The sequence below is a fragment of the Schistocerca piceifrons genome, chromosome 3 (genome assembly GCF_021461385.2).
Source record: "Schistocerca piceifrons isolate TAMUIC-IGC-003096 chromosome 3, iqSchPice1.1, whole genome shotgun sequence".
Taxonomy (NCBI): domain Eukaryota; kingdom Metazoa; phylum Arthropoda; class Insecta; order Orthoptera; family Acrididae; genus Schistocerca; species Schistocerca piceifrons.
Window position 1 is genome coordinate 649198748 of NC_060140.1, and position 22282 is coordinate 649221029.

General features: G+C 41.6%; 1 protein-coding gene across 1 annotated transcript in view; it reads left to right on the forward strand.

Annotated features, from left to right (window-relative positions):
• LOC124789327 (gem-associated protein 5) overlaps nt 1–22282 on the forward strand; it is a 366866-nt gene continuing 344584 nt past the window's right edge. The window contains exons 1-2 of the mRNA XM_047256646.1: nt 1–543; nt 620–842. Of these exons, the coding sequence (XP_047112602.1) occupies nt 235–543; nt 620–842 (532 nt within the window). The 5' untranslated portion in view covers nt 1–234. The remainder of the gene's footprint in view (nt 544–619; nt 843–22282) is intronic.

Sequence of the window (22282 nt, forward strand, 5' to 3'; positions counted from 1 at the left end):
TTTGAATGCATTCATTTGTTTCAGTCATCCAGCATTTAAATATCTATGCTATGTCAATTTGCGCGACTAACAAGTGTTTTGAAAATGTGGTTTGATGGTTTGAAGTGACTAACCCATTTGCATAAAAACAGCTGTTATTTCGCAAGAAGTGAACGATATTTTGCGTTACAGAGCCTGTAGATTTTGTATATTGAACTTTTTTTACGTATTTATTTCGTGTTGTATGTTTGAGATATGGATGAACAAATATTTCCCCCATCGCCGAATTGGTATTCTAGTAACGTGATATCCTGCGGGGAGTCTGGTCGCATTGCTTATGCTTCTCGGAATAATATAGTTTTAGTTAACACTCCAGCAGCACTTACTGTTGACTGTAAGATAATATGTGAAGCACATAAAGATAAAGTAAATGCCATAACTTTCTGTAAGTCTGTTGGGAATAATAGCTACACAAACTGGCTGGCTTCTGTCGGCGGCGATTCGGTAGTTAAAATGTGGGACACAAACCTGTGTACCGTAGTTTTGGCTCATAACGCCCATGGAGTACGTAAGATTTATATACACATACTACACTGTGTAACATTTTTTCACCGTATAATGAGAGAGTTTGGCATTCCAGATGGCTGACAAGATAACATGCATGGATTGGTCACCGGCTGACCCTCATTTAGTTGTGTCTGCCGACGAATCGAATTTAGTTTGTTGGGATTTGAAAAGCAACACAACACGCTGTGTCAAACCTGGAAAGTTGTTACCTACCAGCCTCTCCTGTTCGTCGCATGAAAAATCTATTGTTGCATTAGGCACAAAATACGGATTAGTATGTGTTGTTGATATAAGAGGTAGGGGAAATACAGTATTTTTTTTTTTTTTTTTTACTACAATTTTCATATTCCACATGTCTAGTGTGACAATGCAAGAACTTCAGCTAAATAATATATATGTGAAATGAAATTGTTCATGAGGCAAAACTTGGCATTGTTGATTGATAAAACTTTTATTCAGGTGCTTTTGATTTTGGTGTCTAGCAAGAAGACTTGACAATGTTACTGAAAAGTTATAGTTTAGTTTTCTGATTTACCCTTTTCTTTCTTCGCAGTTAAATGCTGTGATAGGTTACTAATATGAAATATATATTTAGAATGTGGACAATTGACAATTCAGTTGCTTGTAGACACTGATTTTCTGTTCCAGATTTTAAACTCTGTACTTAGTCTACAAAACTGAAAGAGAGTTAATTTTAAATATATTTCAAATTCCATCATTTATAGATTCTCCAGATATGTACAGGATACATACGTGCTTGTAAAGTTTGTGCTAGTGATTTGTGTTGTAATGACCCTGATTCTTACAGGCACATAATGGTTTGAACTAAATTTGTTGACAGAGAGATAAATTACACTTAAATATGACATTTTTCTTGCATTAGGCATGGTCCCACTTGTTGGGATACATAGATGCCCTAAATTCTGCGCAATTGTTGGATTAGCTGAAGTGTTTGACACTTTGTCAACTCTCAAACGCATTTCAACTTAACCTCGGGCTATGCTGCAGATTGGTGTGTCACCAAAACCAGGATTTCAGATGAGTGAAGCCACTGTTAATCATTTTTGTGTACTGTTCAACATCATATTATTCTTAATTTAGGCTCTACAAGACATTAGTCATTAATTACTACTGTTCATTACTAACTTTCATAGATGAATGGGGTAATGGACAAAGCATAACTCAATTTCTGTTTGTCTGACTGCACTGTGTGCAGTAAGCGTACTGCGGATAAAAAGTAATATCTGATAGTAGTCCTTGGGTTTGACCAGTGTTGTCTGAAATGTGCGGTAAGTGTCATAAACAACATGGTGACTGTAAGATGATTTCAGTGGAGATTTTTTCAAATAGTCTGAGCTAAAGCTTACTCTATCGAAACAAGTGGCAATTTTGCTTTCATGTTAGCTGGCAAACTCATCAAATCTGAGAAAATATGCACCTTAGCTGTGTATTTCAAGCTTATTATTTACAAACTTGCAACCTCTAAGTCCATGGATAACTCGACACAAGCCTGTAGTAGTGTTACAACTTAGGTAGTAACTGCGGTTTACATGATGTCTCTCTGAGAGAGAGTATTGTGCAGAGTAGTCAGCAACAGAATTACCAGTGGGAACGTGATGCATTGTCAAATGGAGAAACATGCAATAAATGAATTATTAAAATGTCCTTTTAACTCCTGTTGCTCAGTATACTAATTTGTCCCCAGGTTTTTTTTAATTTTATTTTAAATGTATAACATCTCTCCCATTTCTTATTAATTTCTTGACCTCTCAGTTTCTTATTTTCCTTGTCTTATGTCACTGCTGATAGCCCCACTAATTGGTCATTTGTTTTATTGCTTCTTTTATGTTGCCGACTTTCCATTTTATTTCATTTTCCTTTAATTTCCAAACATTGCACCTAACACTTTTGTTGCCGTTTTTCTCATTTGTATTTTTATTTTACGTTTTTGTTGTATTCTGTTTTGTCTCAGTTGCTCACATGTTATCTTTTTTGCTGGTATTCAATTATTACATTACTTGTTAATACTAGCAAAGATTTACCGTTTACCATTGCACAGATGTTTTGTTGCTTGTACAGTTGTGGGTATTGCTTGCAATGTATAGCTAAGTGCCTCCTAAATACACTGGTGTCCAACATTAAAGGAACAAACCGAAATCTTGCAAGGTTGCATTTATTTTGCCACAAAACAGTATTATCAGGTGACAGTGAAACAGAAATAATATAGAGAATACAGAATGTAAACAACTGCAACATGCATAGTGGGAGAGAAAAGTGTTTTTTATTTTTTCCCAATGTAACAGATTTACATACACTTTCTGACAACTGGTTAATGCATTCAGTGTGGAGTGTGACCACCTCTGGCAGTAATACACACTTGACAAATGATGGGGCCTGCTGTGAATGATGCCTTCAATCTCATGTTGAACCAATAATGCCCATTCTTCCTGCAGCACTACTTGCAAGTCTTGGAGAGGGTTTGGTGGGTGCTGACGTGATGCAACCCATGTCCCTCGTGCATCCCAGACGTGCTCAGTGGGATTCAGATCGAGAGAGTAAGCAGTCCAAGCCATGTGTGCAATATATTCCGTTTCCAGGAAAACATCAACCACCTGTTCACTATGAGGTCTAGCATTATCCTCAGCATTACGAAGTCTTTGCCTACAGCTCCTTCCAAGAACTGCGCGTGAGGTCCCAAGATATCATCACGATACCTGACAGCAGTTAAACCTTGCCGACTTAACCATACAATTTCATGAAGAGGTGTTTGAGTGGTGAACATAATCACTGCCCACACCATTAGGGATCATCCTAGATACCAGTCTCTTTCCACAGTGGTTGGGTTCTGAAATCATTTTCCACGTTCTCTCCATATACGAATCCATCGAGAACCACTGTCCTGCCCAAATTAGGACTCATCTGTGAAAAGGCCATTGGACTGTTCAACTGTCCAGGTAGCATGTTGATGGCACCACTCTAGATGTTCTCTTCTGTGAAGAAACAAACTTCCAACAATAAAGTCAACTCTGCTGAAGCCTTCTTTACACTGTTTGTCGCACTTCAACACATCCAGTGGATGCAATGAGATTCAGTACTAAGGCGGTACCTTACAGCCAAATAATGGTTCTCTCTTCCTGATGTTACACATGATCGGCCCGGCCCTTGTCTTCAGGACAGTTTTGATCTCTATAAACTGTCGCCACATCCAAAAAACAACAGAACGATTCACATTAAGCTATTGGGCTACAGCGATTGTAGATATGGGACTACCTGGCAAACACTGTAATGTTTGATAGGTGCCCTGACATTGTTGGCGTGGTTGTCTGTTGACCAAAATGCCATCTTCCATGCACAACACGTTCATACAGACATCTGTTGACATTTTGCATGATTATGTCATGAATTAGACACAGGACGGGAGAATAGTGGTTTGTTGCTTTAATTTTGGACACCAGTGTAGTTCTGAATGGTCAGTTCACTGAGGAATTTGGGTAGCTTTAGTTGGGTGTGGGTGATTCCTGAACTGATCAACACCTTTGCAGGTTTGCAGGGCCGTGCTCAAATTGATTTTTATTTCCCTTACTTATGGTGGGACCAAAATTGCTCAAAATTCTTTTGATAGGTCAATTGGAACTGCCATCTAAGAGTCCTCGATTTTCTAGTCCTCCATAGTTTTCTGTAGTTAAAGACTAAACTGCTGATGAAAGCTGCACATACTGTTGAGTGGAAAAACCTGTAACAATTTGATTATTAAAATATCCGTTTTTATGGAGTACTGTCTCATTTTACCCTCATTGTCAGTTGATTTGGTATGGCCACAGGACGACACTGGATCAGTAGAAGTTGCACAGTTACCAGTCTGTTTTGAGGGTTGTATACAGTGTGGTTCATAGAAACTGTAATAAAAAAAAACATCTGAAATTGCTGGTTGTGCTGCAACTACTATTAATCCAAAGATGTTCTGTAACTGAACAAAACTTATCATTGTATAAAAAATGCAACTGTAGACTATAATAAAACATTTTTAAACATTTCAGTAATGACAGAATAAATCTGTAGTAAAGGATAATCGTTCTAAAGAAAAAGAAAGAACAAACTTTCTAGAAGGTTAATCCTTATACAGGGTGGAGAAAAATTGTCATGAAATTTTAACCCTGGATAGCTGATGCCACTAGGAACCAAAGTTACTAAAGTTGTGTACATTGACAATGCACCATTTTTAAACTATGGAAACTTGGCGCCACGTGCTATGATTTGGCTGTGAGATTGCCCTGTTGCCGTTTGTCGGTTGACGGGCAGTGCTATGGTTATCAGTTCACACGTAGAAACGTCCCTTGCCCCGTCACTGCCCCAACATGATACGCACATGTGTCCGCCCCCGGCAGCTGAGTGGTCAGCGCGACAGATTGTCAATCCAAAGGGCCCGGGTTCGATTCCCGGCTGGGTCGGAGATTTTCTCCGCTCAGGGACTGGGTGTTGTGTTGTCCTAATCATCATCATTTCATCCCCATCGACGCGCAAGTCGCCGAAGTGGCGTCAAATCGAAAGACTTGCACCAGGCGAGCGGTCTACCCGACGGGAGGCCCTCGTCACACGACATTTCATTTCATTTCATACGCACATGTGTCAAATAGGTCTTGCTGTTCGTCTCCACCTCATGTCGGAGGCATTCATACATAAGCTTCGCTTCGGAGCATGCACACATCACCTGTGATTTAGTCATACAGTAAGCATGGCGGCACAGTATTTGTTTGAAGAACGACAAGATACGGCTTTTGTTTATGTACTAGCCAACAGTAATGTGCATGAAGTTTGACAGTTGTATGAGGAATGGTACCCAGCAAGACGCCACCCACACCCGCAAATGTTTACAGCAGTTCACCGACGACTTGGCGAAACTGGCTCATTAGGGGGATATGGTGGTGCTGGAAGACCTCAAACATGACAGGATGCTACATTTGAAGAGACTGTTCTCGAGGGCTTCGAGGAAGCACCTACGACAAGTACTCCAGTGGTTGGACATGAGATGGGGTTCACTCATTGGTTAGTCTGGGCAGTTTTGAGGGAGATAGTCAGCATCCATTTAGTTTCCACCCTGTTCAAGACCTAAATCCTGTGGCGGACTATGAACATTTGCTGGTGTCTTCTGCGACATGTTGCATGAGATCCCAACTTCCCCCTCCATTGTGTTGTTTACCGACAAGTGCACCTTCCATACAACACTTGAAATTTTCATTACTGGACAGGGGTAAATCCTCACATCATATATGTCCATGGACACCAGGAATGATTTTCGCTCAACATTTGGGCATGGATTGTTGGTGACAATCTGATTGGACTGGTCCGTTTACCTCCTCGACTTGCGGGGGCAAATTACCTTTACTTTTTTGCAAGAAACTCTACCTGGCCTTCTGGAAGAGGTTCCCCTGGACATACGGCTACGCATGTGGTTGCAGCATGATGATGCGCCCGCACATAAGTCATGCTGTTTGCAGATATTTAAATGAACACTTCGACGGCTGGGTAATTGGCAGAGGTGCTCGTAGGACATAGCCCTCGCGGTCGCCAGATCTCAAGCCACCGGAGTTTTTCCTGTGGGGATTCTTCAAGATTCGATTCACCCACCCAGACGTGAACCACCTAGAAACAAACAGGAATTAATGGATCGCGTTTAACATGTCACCACGCACATCAGGGCAATTCCACGAATCTTTGAAAGAGTTCGTCAAAACACCGTTCGATGTTACCAAGCTTGTCACATCAGAGGGTCGCCAGTTCAAGCAACTGCTTTAAGTAAACAATGTCCTAGCTACAGAAAAGGTCCGTTTCAGGACCAACACAATTTGTAAAAGACTTCCTGTATGCTGTCTAACAGCTGTTGACGGGTTTGTCCCTGTACGTCTCATCGTGAAACTACAGTGAATGTGTTAGGATCCTGATGGATTCGCCATCAAAGTGGAAGGCTGGCGCGCCACTAATGAGCTTGTGGGCCGCCTTGGATACATCATGATCTCTGGCAGGTAAAGCATTCCCAGTCATGCGTTGTGAAGAGCATCCAGCAACAGGGCAATCCCGTGGCCAATCAGAGCGTGTGGCGCCAAGTTTCCGTAGTTTAAAATTTGTGCATTGTCGACCTACACAGTATTAGTAATTTTGGTTCCTAATGGCATCAGCTATCCAGGGTAAAATTTTGTGACACAATTTTCTCTACCCTGTATATATTGAAAATGCATTTGAACTGGTTTTTATAAGTTAAAGATCTGTCAGATGCCTCTAGAATTGAATTATCGCTTGCAGAATCATAAACTGAAGCAATCAGAACTGCTCTTGAGTGTAAAATGTTAGATGAATACCATATGTTAAACTATACAATATGTCAGTATATTTTGTGTGATTCACTTACTTTGCCAGATTAGATTAAATAATGATAGGAACAGTGAAACAAAAAGTTGTTCAGTCTTTTGTTGGAAAACAGTCAACTCATTTGCTTGTAGTTTAATGAAAAAGTTGAGTTATTCATTTTTTATTTGAGTAAAACCAGTCTGTGGGAATAACATATTATTTCCAGTCAACTCAGTTGGTTGTAGTTTGTACGTATGGTTGGATTATTACTCATTTCTTATGAATGAACACGGAGTCTGTACTACTTCCATATGTTAAACTACAGTAGTGATACAGAGTTGGAGTACACATACCCCAAAGGATACCTGTGCTGTTGGGGGGAGGGGGGGGGGGGACTGTGATGACATTTCAGGGAGTAAGCCAGATCAGACATGTTCATTTACTTATGTACTGAATATACACTAATTCTTCTTTTCATAATTTGCAATTGATTAATAAATTGCTGTGGATTAAATTGTTCCAGATGCAGTTAATGCATTACTAGTTTAGCTTATATATTGTTTGGGGTACAAAGTTGAGTGAAAAAGTTCCCTTAGGGGTACATGAAAAAGAAAGAAACATTGCCAAATTTTAGCAGTAGTTTGCATTCCATTTTACTTAAAGGGTAAATTATTTGAATCTAGCTCGTAAACATTTGTTCAGCCATTTATTTGTGTGGAAGTAAACATGATGATGAAGCCCCATACTCTGACAGAGCGTAGGAGAACGGTGCGGGAGACCCCCACCGTCATACTAGGCAAGGTCCTAGTGGAGGTGGTTTGCCATTGCCTTCCTTACAGTAAACATACTGTAAAGAAAATCACCAGATATGTAGGCACAAATCACAGTAATGCACACAAACCTTTTTAAATTTCACAGGTTGTGAAAAGTTATAGGTACAGTATATAATGGGTGTGAAGAAATGCTATTCATATCCTTATTTCAGTTTCAAAGTTAAACTTGTCTCTACACAACAGCCTGAAAGTGTGTTCGCGAACCTCTGGGCAGCTGGGAGAGACAATTGGACTCAGTATCAATCTAGATCTTTCATGTCATTAAATCATTATTGCTGACTTCACTCTCTCTCTCTTACTGTCATTCCAATATTTCCTTTTTATCTACTGGCAGTACGTATCTTTTAGTTTGAATAGTGCACTTCCTTAATAGTGAACTTTATGTTGATCAGAACACTGAAATATTCAGTGGTGTGAAAATGGGACAAATCGTATGACTGCATAGAAAGTGATCCTCAAGATAAGTTCCACACGATTTACAGTGTACAATATCTGCAAGGATGATTCATATTCTGAAACTACATTAATTAAAGAAATTCAAAGAAAATTAGCAAATGAAGATGAGTATTTTCACAAAAAATACTTTCAACAAGTGACAGTATGTGCCCGAGATACACATGATTAAGCCACCGAATAATTAAAAAAAAAAATTTTTTTTGTTCACACCACCTCAGCATTTGACAACATAATTATAGTTCATGTATAAGTGAAAAGGGTAAGCAAGTATGTAAATGGAACTATTCATCCCAGAGATGGAGTGAAAATTTCTGTGTAACGGGGTAACTGTCAAGAGACTAGTCAGCCAGTTGTCTCACATGACTGACACCACTAAAACCTGGGGAGCGAGTGCAAAATTTGTATATAGCTGATGTCACCACAGAACCTAGTTTTATTAGGTTGTTTCATTCTAGTTTTATTAGGTTGTTTCATTTGACTGAACAAAATCAGTTTTTGAAACCATTCATTTGTCTTGTCACTAACATTCAGGCAGTCTTCTGTATTTGAAAGGCAACCATACACAAAAACAACCTTTTTCAGTATTTTAAGATACACTGATATTTAATTTGAGTAGTGCACACAAGAAGCCAAATGTTGGAAGAGGTCATGAAGCAGGTTACACATGCACATCTCTAGCCTGTGAATTATTGTAATAAAGTCAGCTGCATGGAGTTGTAACTACCTTGTATACCTGCATAAAATGTTAGATGATATTCCATTCATGAAACCCTCTCTCTACCTTTCGTTTCAGTGGTAGTGTAGCCTGGGACAAAATTTTATGCAGCCATCCGGATGCAACAAAGTAACAAGTACAAATACATGTTCATCACTGTGAACTTTTTACATTATTGCCTTCATTCCAATACCCATCTAATTAGCTGCAGCAAGGAGTGGAACACATGGGAAGCTACTAGTGACAGTACGAAACAAAAAGGGGTGGTCCATCCTAAGAACGCCAAAATAAACACCACCAATACTTTGTAGCTAAAGCTCAATCAAGAACTAAAAACAAAGAGGTGATTCAGAAGCCATCAGAATATGTTTGCTAGTGCTGTCAAAGGACTCTGGAAGATCTCTTAAAAGCAGTGGACAATGTAGCATGCTGTATGCTTACATGTTGGCAACAAGATGAGGGAGCATACTTAGAAAAACCTTGCTGACAAAATGGAACATGTTCCGCCAATACTGTCAAAGGAATGCAAAATGTCATCTGTACAGAAGCTGCAGATGGTGTGGCCTGGTATGTGCTTACAGTATTGGCAGCAAGATGAGAGGGTATACGTAGAAAAGCCTCTCCAATAAAATTACTCACTTACCTCAGTGGAATCTAAATGTGGACAAGATTCATGTGGAGAAACTTTAACTCCTAACACAGAGAAGACATCTGTGCCTTTGAGAGACATATGGAAATGAGCCTGACACCACTTAACAGCATTCACAGAAAGGATATCTTTTTAAGATAATATAAACATTTTCTCAAGAATGAATACTGCTCCTTGCCCCTCTCAGTGCCTTGCTACAGTTATTTTAGCAATGTGTACATCTTACGGAGCAAGAATATGTACAGTGTGGCTCTCACTAACTTTTATTGTACAGATGTTCCAGTCCTTCTTCCTTTCTGGGCACTTTCTAATGCATATTATGTGTGCTGAGGCACTCTTTCATCGGCCTCATGAGCAAACTGTTGAGGAATCTTACTACACCTTCGGAAAGATTATCTTCTGTGGATGGGGCTACACGAGCAATAGTATAGGTCCTTATCATTTACCTCTCAATATTCTCCTCCACCTGTGGAGACAGTGCTCTGCAGAAAGTGGTTGTTTATTGGCACTCTATATCACCATTTTAATAAATTTAGCATATTGAGCAGTGCTTGTAAGGAAGCCATCGCTTTGGATACTGAGTAACACAAACTGGTCACTATTTATCCAGTTGGCTGCATTTACACACCTCAGTGACAGGATGGGTGGATCACATGATGACCGCGATCCAATAATTGCCGATGCATCCATTCAAAAATCAAGGTAGTTGCAGAGAACACCGTGTCCTTTTCAGAGGTTATCAGAAATTGGTTTCACCATTGTGCACAGCCTTTTGGGGCCAAAGACAACCTTAATGTGGAGTAATGAATTTTGTTTTTCCTTCTGGCATTGTAATTATGTGCATTGGCGTTCTGTATGAGCTGTAGTGTATTATTTACAACAAAATACATGAGGGAAGAAATATAATCTGAAGCAGTAATCAGAATGTCTAATACTTTAAACAGATTTCTACAGTATGATTGTGGGTGAGCACCACATATTCTTAGGGCACATTTTTGAGCAGTGAAGGCTTTCTTTCTTAACCCTCAAGAAGGCACACCTATGTATAAAGTGTGCCAATCACAAACAACATTGTCTATACCATTCCATTGTTCTTTAAAAATTTTATTGCTTCAGCCAACACAGTGAGACGTTGTGCTGTTGTACATTCAAGTGAGCAGCAGTATTATAAAATAAACCACAAACTAACTAAGAAAAATTTTACGATCTGTCAAGTAAATGACCCACTTTCTGAGATGGCAGCACATACCTACAGTGAGGTGTTTGCTTACAAGATAATTAGCAATTGAATAAGCAGTTGGTTAGGATCTCTTGCAACTGTGCCGTTTAATGCTTTGAGTTGATCGTTACAGTGGGTAACATTGTACGTGACAACAGAGTGATATAACGAAAATTTATTACATTATTTTTTTGATTGAACAGTGACTTAGCTCATATAAAGTAAGTTTATTTTGTCATTGTTTAATTAAGCTGAGAAAGCTGGTTTTGCTCTTACATGGTACCTTGGTAACATAAAGACATCTATTCTTTACATGTACACAAAGTACTCCATGTGCTCGCTTGTGTCATAAAAAATGCTTGAGGGTGAAAGATGAGTTAATCCAGGACCTTATCCCATATGACATTAATGAAGGAAAATTTGTCAACTTACTGATTTCTCTCTCCCCGAGATTTGCAATGAGTTCTATGTGCTAATGTGGTTGAAGTAAGTTGTTTTAGGAGTTTCAAAATTGTGCTTTTTCTGGTTTAAATTCTCATCATTAAGGACACACATCAATTTTGAAGTTTCTGCCCTGTTTATTATTTTCTCGCCATGTGTTACACTTATCATTGCTTTAGTAGCCCTACATATGTGGAACTAAATATGCTGCATCTTTTTGTAATTGAGGATGCAACCATTCGCAGAGTGCCAATCAGTGACACTTTTAAGAACATTGTTTACCATTATTTCTGTTTTTGTATGTATGCTTGGATTGATTACAATACTAGTGTCATCTGCAAAAAGAACTATTTCTGCTTGTTGAATATAAGATGGAATCTAGTTTAAATCTGTGAGGAACAATAGCAGATCTAAGATTAATTTCTCTCTAGCCGGAAATACATCCCCGTACTATATTGGTTGAACTACTACGTTCAACATTCTGCATTCTTTTGGTTAAACAAGACATTAACCATTGATTGTCTATACCATCAATCCCATAAAACTACAATTTATGTATGAGAATACTGTGATTCGCACAGTCTAATGTCTTAGATAGCTTGCAGCATATAACAATTGGCACTTTGAGGTAGACCGTTCGCCGAGTGCAAGTCTTTCGATTTGACGCCACTTCGGTGACTTGTGTGTCAATGGGGATGAAATGATGATGATTAGGACAACAGAACACCCAGTCCCTGAATGGAGAAAATGTCTGACCCAGCCGGGAATTCTACCCGGGCCCTTAGGATTGATATTTTGTCGCGCTGACCACTCTGCTACTGGGGGCGGACAGCACTCCATTGGAAACACCATCTAAGCCAGACACATTTTTATTTTTGAGACAGTATATAATTTTCTTAATTTCTGAAGGAAATGTTGATGTTACATTTATATTACTAAATTTTATGAGAGTTAATTTTTCAACATGCTGTGTGAGTTTTGTGCTGAACTATTTGTCCTATATTTAAGAAATGACCATTTAATATATTTGCTATGTGTGGCTCATCATTTATAGCCCCTCCATTCAGTTCAGTAGTGATGTTATCCTGTTCTATGGCTGGTTGTCCTGTCTCTCAAATCACTACATTCCGTAATGCCTTAAGCCTGTTGGAATTACTGATTTCTGACATCATGTGCAAGTTCCTTGATTTTTTAATAACTTTTCTTAGTAATTTTGAGTAGTTTTTGTAGTGCGCAACTACTGCAGGGTCTCCTACTTGTTCTTGCAATCTATACATTTCCCCTTTTTTTCACAAGACGTCTTAATCCCTCTAGTGATTCATGGTTTTTTATGTAGCTGTTTAATTCTTCCTGATTAAGTTATGCAGAAAGCTATTTGCAAATGATGATAGGAATTTATCGTAGAATAGATTAGATTTTGTGTTAGCATTTGGTTCATTATAAATTTCATCCCAAGTAATCTTTTTGTGAACTATTCTTAAAAATGTGTCATGGAGTCTTTAATTACTCTAACTTGCTTTCCTTAATTATTAAGGAGAACAAGAAGATATTGTGAAATGATTCCTGAACTTCATACATTTTGCTAAAAAGATTACATTACTATGGGAGATGTTCGACGGTTTATGACTAATGTAGGAGTTGCTCACTGGCTTCATGAGAAATTATTTCCAGACCAGCCAGAGAGCATTGCACAAGGGGTTACCACCACTAATCTCCACGAGTTCCATCACCAAGAAACCTTACAACAGTACCTTATCCATGTGACAGCTGCATTAGGCACTATCTGTGGCTTGTGACACAACACCTGGTTATGAGAAAATTTGATGTGCCCTTAGTGGTGCTTCACAAGGACAACTATAAATACCCGCCTTACCCTATTCATTTGTATGTGGAATAAAGGAAACTCCACCTACTGTCCAAGGGAATCCTTTAGTGCCCCTAGTGCGTGTCGAAGTGTTCATCCCACTTTGTCAGTAGGCCTGTGGCACTGATTGTGTACCACGTTGTTCTTCCATGTGCAGGCAGCTCCTAAGTCACTTTCAGTTTTTATTTCAGAGTATATCCTTCTACTGCTGATACCTTGATATTGTTGAAGGTAGCTTTTCAACTTTGCTATGCAAGCAACAACTCATTAGGATCTATTTCAGTCTTGAAAAGGTGTGCAGTAATACATGGAGGTGTATTTTGTCAGTGTTCCACCAATGAGCTTTTGAGAATATTTATGCACATTCATTATGACCCTTTCTCTTGCAGTTTTCTTCTGCTGTCAGTATGGAGAAATCTGTTGGAACTGTTCAGACAAGAGAATGGAGTCCCTCAAGGCTTTGTTTTCAGTGTTATGAAGAGCTGTTGCCATCGGAAGTATTTCATTCACTGTTAGGAGGCCATTTCAGTGTTATTTATATATGGATAAATTCACTCTCTCTTCTGACCCTCCAGCAGCAGTTCACAAGTTACAGATCATTACCATGTTGAAGCAATGAATACACTGCACTAGCTTTTGGTTCTCAACACAATTACCAGTGTGCATCAGTATCAACTGTTCTCATATAAAAAAATTTTTGGACTTCTTCCCATGTCAATTTAGGATAAAACCTCGAGCTTTCGATGATTATCTCCATTGTCTTCAACAGGAGCAACTGACTCAAAATGGCTGGTGTGGTGGCATTATATAGCCCATAGGCAGTTTCTGATTGGTCGATTATTATGCAGTGTTACTGCATGTGGTGTTGTGTCTGTGCTGTTGGCGCCACTGCTCCAGTTGTAGCATAAACATTGCAACAAATGTCTCTGGCTCTTCTCTTCATTTAGAGCCGCTTCTATGCACTGCTGAGATTATATCCACTGCCAAGGCTGAAGATCTCACACATTCTTATTTCTGCAGCCTCTTTAATTACAGAATCCCAGTTTATAGAAGCCTAGGACAACATTTTGGTTTCGTCAAATAGTATTTTATTATGGTAATTCAAATGAAAAATCTTTAAACATCCACAAAATTTTGAAGAGTTGTGCAGTAGAGTTGGTAGGTGGTATTAGTGTTTCTTGAGGTTCAGAAAGTGACAGATAGGTGGCAGAGTAATGCTTCAACACAGGAAAAGGCAGCAGCATCCAAACAAGATGGTCAGCCCACTGTCTGCATACACTGTAACTGAGCAGTATGCATTTTTGTCTAGTGGAGATGTTAAACCAATCAAAATTTTTTGCAGAATGACGGTGCAGTATCATGAATCATGCTTATCATTGCTCTAAATGTGTGAGTGGTATAGGAAGTTTAAAATCCATGTAACTTCTGTGGAGGCTGCCCCAAGAACAGGGAAGGCTCACTGTGTAGCGACGGATGAGAACATTGCATTAGTAGAGGAGCTTGTAAAGGAGAACAGACGCTTAACTGTGAATGAATTAGCAACAAGTTTGAAGATTAGTATTGTACTGTATTGAAGTGGAGACCCAGAAACAACAGAGAGGCTTCGTCACCATCGTATTAGCCCTCAGTGGTTCACAGCCCCACAATAGGCTACAGCAGTCCACTCACCCCACCGCCGCCCCACACTGAACCCAGGGTTATTGTGCAGTTCAGCCCCCAGTGGACCCTTCCCAGGAACGTCTCACACCAGACGAGTGTAACCCCAAATGTTTACATGGTAGAGTAATTATGGTGTACGTGTATGTAGAGACAGTGTTTGTCCAACAATTGCTGACATAGTGTAACTGAGGCAAAATAAGGGGAACCAGCCTGCATTCAGTGAGGCAGATGAAAAAGTGCCTTAAAAACCATCCACAGACTGACCAGCACACCTGACCTCGACACAAATCTGCTCGGCGGATTCATGCTGAGGACTGGCACGCCTTTCCGTCTGGAAAGCAGTGTTAGACCGCATGGCTAACCGGGCGAGCTAAGATTAGTATTGGTTCAGTGCAGAATATTTTCACTGTGTACTGCTCTTCGAAGGTGATTCGTTTCTGGAAAAAAAATTGTATTGGCTATGAGACTTGGGTCTACTACCATCGCCAACCAGAAACGGAAAGATCAAGCAAGGAATGGCGCTACGGCTCATTGCTGAAACCAGAAAAATTCTGCATTTAACCCTCTGTTGGAAAAGTAATGCTCATTCTCTTCTAGGATGCAAGTGGATTAATTATGGGGCATTACATGGATAGAAAAGTTATGGTAGCCATAATTCATATTCAGACATACTGAAAAAATCAGCCTCACCTGCAACAATCAGGAGTAAATGAAGAGAACATCTGACTTCAGGGGTACTGCCATACCATGGCAATGCCTGACTGAAAACAGCCTGTAAGACAGTTGATCTGGTACTGCGCGCCGCGGAATTTGAATCCCCGCCAGACGTCATGGACGTCGAAGACCCATAGAGGTCTCTGTACCATTGCGCCGTAAGCTGTGGCGGCGCACGCCAACTGGCCCTCATTTAGAGTGAGGGCGCCACAGTGGAACACGTGGTTGCAGCGGCCAATGGCAGCATCCCCGATCGAGTACTTAAGTGCCTGCCTGTCGCTCGGCCTGCCAGTCTAACCTCGCATGCGTCTCAGGACATATCGCCTCGCATTAGACAGCGTATTGACTTTCGTGTTTTTTTTTACGAGTGGACGTGGTTGTCTTGTGGTTTGTGACTCTGTTGTCTGTTCTTGTTGTGTCGTAAGGTCCTTCGTTGGTCGTGTCCATCCTCTCCTGTTATGTTGTTGTTAGTGGGCCGCTCTGCGGGACCCGACGCGTTTCCGTCATTACAACCTCGCGACCATTCCGGTCGCTGTTACAACAGTTGAAACTATTCAGGAAATTAAATTTGAATGTCTGCTACATCCTCCTTATTCAGCAGACCTCACTTCTAGTGACTTTCAGCGACGAAGAGGTGAAAATGGAGGTGCATGACTGGTCCACACACACACACACACACACACTCCAAAACAATTCCTCCAACATGGTATCTACACACCTCCAAAGCGGTGGAATACATGATACGTGCATTCAGTGTATTTTGTTCATTGTTACAGTTGAAAATATAGCACCTTTAAGGTTTCCATTAAATTGCCCTCATTTGTTTGTTTGTGAGGCTGTGCTCAGCAACTGCAGATCTCTCCAGTTCATGATTTTTAATACGCTGTTCATGTTCAGCACAGCAGTTGGATATGGTGCTGATGGACTGACATGTAATTGCATCCATACTCAAGGTATGTTGTAAATCCCAAGGATCCTGAAACGAGACTGTCCTCAACAGTTCTTTGCATCTCCTTAAGAGGTTGGAAAATAGTTTTATACCTCATCTTTACAGGACTCTATCTATTTTGCTGGATGTAGCGCCACAAAAAGGAAGGAATGCAATCAGTGGCTCAATGTAGAAATATTCAATATTTCCACATTTCCTTTTCTTGGAGAAAGGTGACTCCATATCACAAGTTCCACAGCTGTTCTTTTGGAACCACTAAGGTATAAATTGGTGGGAGTCAGCTTGTGGCACACTGAGTGGCCAAGACACCCATCTAAATTTCAGCGTACCAAAACATCTAAAAGTGGCAGCATTCCCTCTTTCTCTGTCTTGACAGTGAACTGGATGTTTGGGTGCATACTGTTCATGAAAAGGCTCAAAACTTCTCTGCTGTGTGGCCAGATTATATACCTGTCATCAACGTAACAGTAAAATGAAGATGGAACATTTTGATGAACATGCATTAAATTTGGCTACCCTTCGTCAATCTGCAGCTGCTGAGCGCAGCCTCACACACACACACACACACACACACACACACACACACACACACACACACACACACACACACACACACACACATATATTGTGTGAATCTTTTTGTTGTGCCTGTCGCGACTCAGCATCTTCACTATATGGTGAGTAGCAACTTTCCTTCTCTGGCATTGTTAGACACAAAGTACTATTTGACAAAACAAAAGTTTTGTCCCAGGCTTCTACATACTGGGATTCTGTAGTTAGAGAGGCTTCAGAAGTAAGAATGTGTGAGAAGATCTCCAACTGTGGCAGTGGGTATAACCTCAGCGGTGTATGGAAGCGAGCTCTCAGTGCAGAGAAGAGCCAGAGATATTAATCACAGTGTTTACGCGATGGCTGGAGTGGTGGCACCAGCAGCACAGACGTTGACACCATCTGAGACAGCATTGCATAATTACCAACCAATTGGGAGCTGTCTGTTGGCTACACGTTACCACAACAACAGCAGTTTTGACAGTCAGTTGTTCCTGGCAAAAATGAAAGCTTGAGATTTTACTCTGAATTGACGTGGCAAGAAGTTCAAAAATGTTTTATGCGACAGTGCTGTCGTGTAAGACTTTGTTCTCGTCAACTGTTCTTGACGCATTTGTAGTTGCGTTTTGCAACTGAGTAAATAATTCTGAGCATGAATGTTCCTTAGATTATGAATCTTCTTGATTACCATGTGTTAGCTCCCCCAGCTCTTTTGTGGGTACATCGTTGCATGCACTGGGCGAGCTGTTGCAGCCTTTCTTCTCTCCTGGACTGCATTTCTTTCCCAATACTGCTCCTTCCCATCCCAACTCCTCCCCTTTCTGTGACCCTCCATCCCTGCTACTCTCCCTCCCTGCCTTCAACCCCGTTCTTTCTTCCTCCTGTTATGATGACCTGCCTACTCCCTCAGTTCCACTATGCCTTTTTGGCTTGTCTCTCATATTTTCACTCCTCCCCCTTGGGCTTTGACTTCCCTTTCTAAATTCTGTTACTGTCATATGATCCCTCCTCCTTGCCCCCTCCCTACCCTGCTGTAGCCCCCTTTCCTCCCCCCTCCCTGCAAGGTTACCAGCACATGTAGCCAGTCTGTGTGGTGGGTTATGTCCCCCTCTGGCTGAGCCACCTGACAACAAAGGAATCACACTTCTGGTACCTGAGGTGTCACTGTCCCCTGTGTGCCTAGGAAGGGTTGCTGGTATTTTTTGGTCATCAGAACTCTTGGCAAAGCCCACCATGCCAAGTGACCCTTGCCGCAGCTGGGTGGTGCCCACAGGGTGAACCCCTGATCAGAGTGGGTGTATTAGGGTGGACACTCTGCAAATGAAGTGCACTAAGCTCTGTGCTTCTGGCTACTCTTCTGCAGCCATCTCTTGAGGTGGGAACGGTTCTCTCTCTGCTCCTACTTCTGTTTACTCAGCCTTCCCCTCCCTGACCACCCCCTGGGAGGAGTGCCAGGCCTGCTGTTTGGGACGAAACCATTTCCACATTACCTGCTTTGTTCTAAGACAGATTGGGAAACTTTTGCCACTACCAATCCGCACCTTTTTTTAATTTTTTGTAGAACCTATTGCAGATATGCTCAGAAAGTCAGAAAAAAACGGATATACAGAGAAGATAATTTTGGTGAAATTGACTCACTTAACAAGATGTGATGTGGTTCCCTACTGATTAAAACTTCTGCCAGTCAGTTGACTTCCTTTTAGCACTTACAGACATCCCTGTGAACATTACTGCTCATTAGTCTTTAAATGTGACTCAGGACGTTATTTTTCACAGGGATCTCCTTCTTCAGCCTGACCAGGAACTCAGGACTTACCTGGAACAGTGAGGCATTCATGTTGTGTGCCCTGTCCAGAGTGGTCCTAAGGACAATCAAGTTTATTCCACTGCTTTCATTTTGGCTTTTGATGTTGATACCGTTCCAGAACATGTTATGATTTACTGTTGTAACGTGAAACCCTGTATCCCATCTCCCATGTGTTGTTTCCAGTGTCTCCATTGTGGTCACATGTATTTGCAATGTGAGGTGAATCCTATTAGCAGACACCCACTTCATGTGTGGACTCCTTGCACCCAACTGCCCAATTGTGTGAACTGTTTTGGCCCACATTCTCCTCGCTCACCAGATTGCCCAATCTATAAAAAAAGGAAAAGAGGAATCATGAATTCAAAACTCTTGATCATCTATCCTACTCTGAGGCCCAACAGAAATTTGACCATCTCCAGCTAGTATCTTTAATGTGTATTTTTGCTTTTGTTGCATATTTCCCTCCTCCTGGACCCTCCTTACGTCCATCCTGTCTACCTTCCCTTCCCTTCTCTTTCCTTCTCCCTAATGGTTCCCCATTTCCTCCTCTTCAAGAACTGCTCCTTCTCCTCAGCTGGAGAAGATATCCTCTTCTCTGGTACCTGCTGGGTATGGGACTCACTCTAGGAACCTCCCCCCCTGGTGTCTCAGTCACAAGAAGCCTCTTACTTCGAGTTGGATGTGAGACTCATGTTCTGTGGGCCTCAAGGCTGCTTGTTATCTTTCAGGTCCTGATATTGCTGTGACTTGCTCTCTTACTGTCCCAACCGCACCTCTTCTTGTCCTCTGAAACAGAAAAAGAAGATCCTTAAGTCTTTTGGAACACATTCCCCTCCCCCTCCTGCCAACCACATAACGCCTCAGGTGATTTCACCCCCACCCTGTCAATTATGATCTATCTGGCCTCTTGTACTACTCTCCTTCAATGGAACTGTAATGATTATGATCGTCACCTTCTGGAATTGCATTCTCTTCTTCCTATCTACTCTGTAGCTAATGTTGTGTTGCAGGAACCTTGTTTTGTGGATACTCATTTGCCAATTGTTTGTGGTTTCCAAGTCATCTGCTGGCACTGTATTGGGCATTTGGGAGCTTCTGATGTTGTCTTTATGTTGGTCCGCATGTACATTGTTAGTTCTGTGGGATTTATTCTCTACAGGAACAACATGCAATCTTTATCCCCCCCCCCCCCTCCAACTCCTCCTTCCCCCCCGCCCCCGACTGGCCTCCTACACTTCCTGCTCTTCTTGCCCTCCTTTTACAACTCCCTCCCCCTTCCTTTTCCTTGGAGATTTTAATGTCAACAACCCTTTGTGGGGTGGTACTGTGATGACTGACTCAGGCAGGATTGTTGATAACCTGCCTCCTCAACATTGGAGCCCACAACACTTTAGTGTGGCACATGGCACTTTCTCAGCCAGTTGAACTTTCATCTGTAGCCAAGGATTCCTCCCCTCCACTCAGTGGGGAGTTCGTGGCAATTTTTGCGACAGTGATAATTTTTTGATTGTCTTATCTTCCCTTCGGCATCACTAGCCTGGATGTCCTCCCAGGTGGGCCTTTACTAATGTGGTTTGTGAAGCCTTTTCCTTGGCTGACATCTCAACCGCTCCACCACACGACAACATTGATGACTCCATATGGAGTTTGACTGACGCCATCTGTTTGGCAGCTGCTTTGGCGATTCCTTTTTCCTCGGGTTCTCCCCGATAGAAGAGTGTCCCTGGGTGGTACCCCCAAATTGCTGCACCTATCAAAGAGCACCCTAGTGCCCTTCAAGGCTCCAAACGGCATCCATCTCTTGAACATCTCCTGGCCTTTAAACAGCTTCATGCCCAGGCCCGTTACCTTCTTAAACGCCAGAAATCAATTTGTTGAGAACAATATGTCGCTGTCATAGTGCCACACACTCCCTCTTTGCAGACATGGGCAAAGATCAGGCGCATTTTTGGCCGCCGCTCTCCTACTGGTGTCCCAAGAATTTCCCTGAATGGTGTTATTCTCACCAGTCTGGATTTTACCGCTGAGCATTTTGCTTGGCATTTCACCCAGGCCTCAGTGTCGTCCACTATTCTCCCACATTCTGTCTTCTCAAACACCTTCTAGACAGACTCCCTTTATCTTGCATTCTCCGCCACCGGGAGCCTTACAATGCTCCATTTGCGAGTGGGAATTCGCCATTGCCCTTACTGTCTACCCTAACTTGGCTCCTGGAGCATACCAGGTGCAAACCGTTGCACCAGATCAGGTACAAAACCAAATCCTTCAACAGATTTTGGTGACTAGTCAATTTTGTGTACTTGCCCTTTTCATCCGTGTCTGGAGCAAGGGGGGATTTCCTTCCCAGTGGAGAGAAAGTGTCATTATTTTAGTTTCAAAATCGGGTAAACTACTTCGTCAGATGGATAGCTATCCGAGTATTTTAACCAATGTCCTTTGAAAGTTACTTGAATGTATGATGTGTCAAAGGTTGTATTAGATCCTTGAATTCCAGAATCTTTTGGTTCCGACCCAGGGTGGTTTTCACTGAGGCAGCTCCACTGCAGATAATTTAATCCACCTAGAGTCTGCTATCCAAATGGCATTTGTCCGGCATCAACACAGTGTTGTTTGAGCTGTATAAGGTTATGGTACCACATGATGCCAGCACATCCTTGCCAACTTACATGAGTGACTGGTGGCCGGTCTTGATTTTTCTCTAGAACTTCCTTTCATTCCGCACTTTTCAGGTACAGGATGGTGCCTTCCATAGCAACTTCCATCTATTGGAGAGTGGGTTTCTGCAGGGTTCTGTTTTGAGTGCCCCTCTCATTCAAGTGACTGTCAATGGTCTGGTGGTGACTGTGGGGGCCTATGTTGTCCTCCTTTTTGTATGCTGATGAGTTTTACATTTATTTTTGTTCATCTACAATAGGCATTGCTGAACGTAGACTGCAGGTAGTAATGTACCAAGTGCAATCTCAGGCTCTAACTCTTGACTTCCATTTTTTGGCTGCCAAGACCTGCATTATGCATTTTTGTCTTCACTGTCCAGTCCATCGCCATCCACATCTCAACCTTGACAGCCAATCCCTCAACATGGTGGACTCTTACCACCTTTTGGGATTGGTCTTGGATGCATGGTTGACATGGCTTCTCCATCTTTGTCTGGTAAAGTGGACCTGTTGGTCACATATCAATGCTCTTTGATGCCTTGGCAACACCAACCGGGGTGCAGACCACTCTACTCTGATATGGCTCTACACAGCATTGGTCCAGTGCCATCAAGATTATGGGAGTCTCGCATATGGCTTGGCATCACCTATGACTTTACAAATACTAGATCCGATACACCTTTGTGACGTATGACTGGCAACTGGTGCCTTTAGTTGCAGGTACCGCACCAACAACAGTTAATCACGTATGTGTTACACATAAACTTCTTCCCACAGCACCCAAACTACCATCTCCTCTTTTGAGATACGGAAATCTAATTCTCACAATGGCAGCCCAGGTATGGAGTTACAAACGCCATCTGCATCTGGACCCTTTTTTTCTGA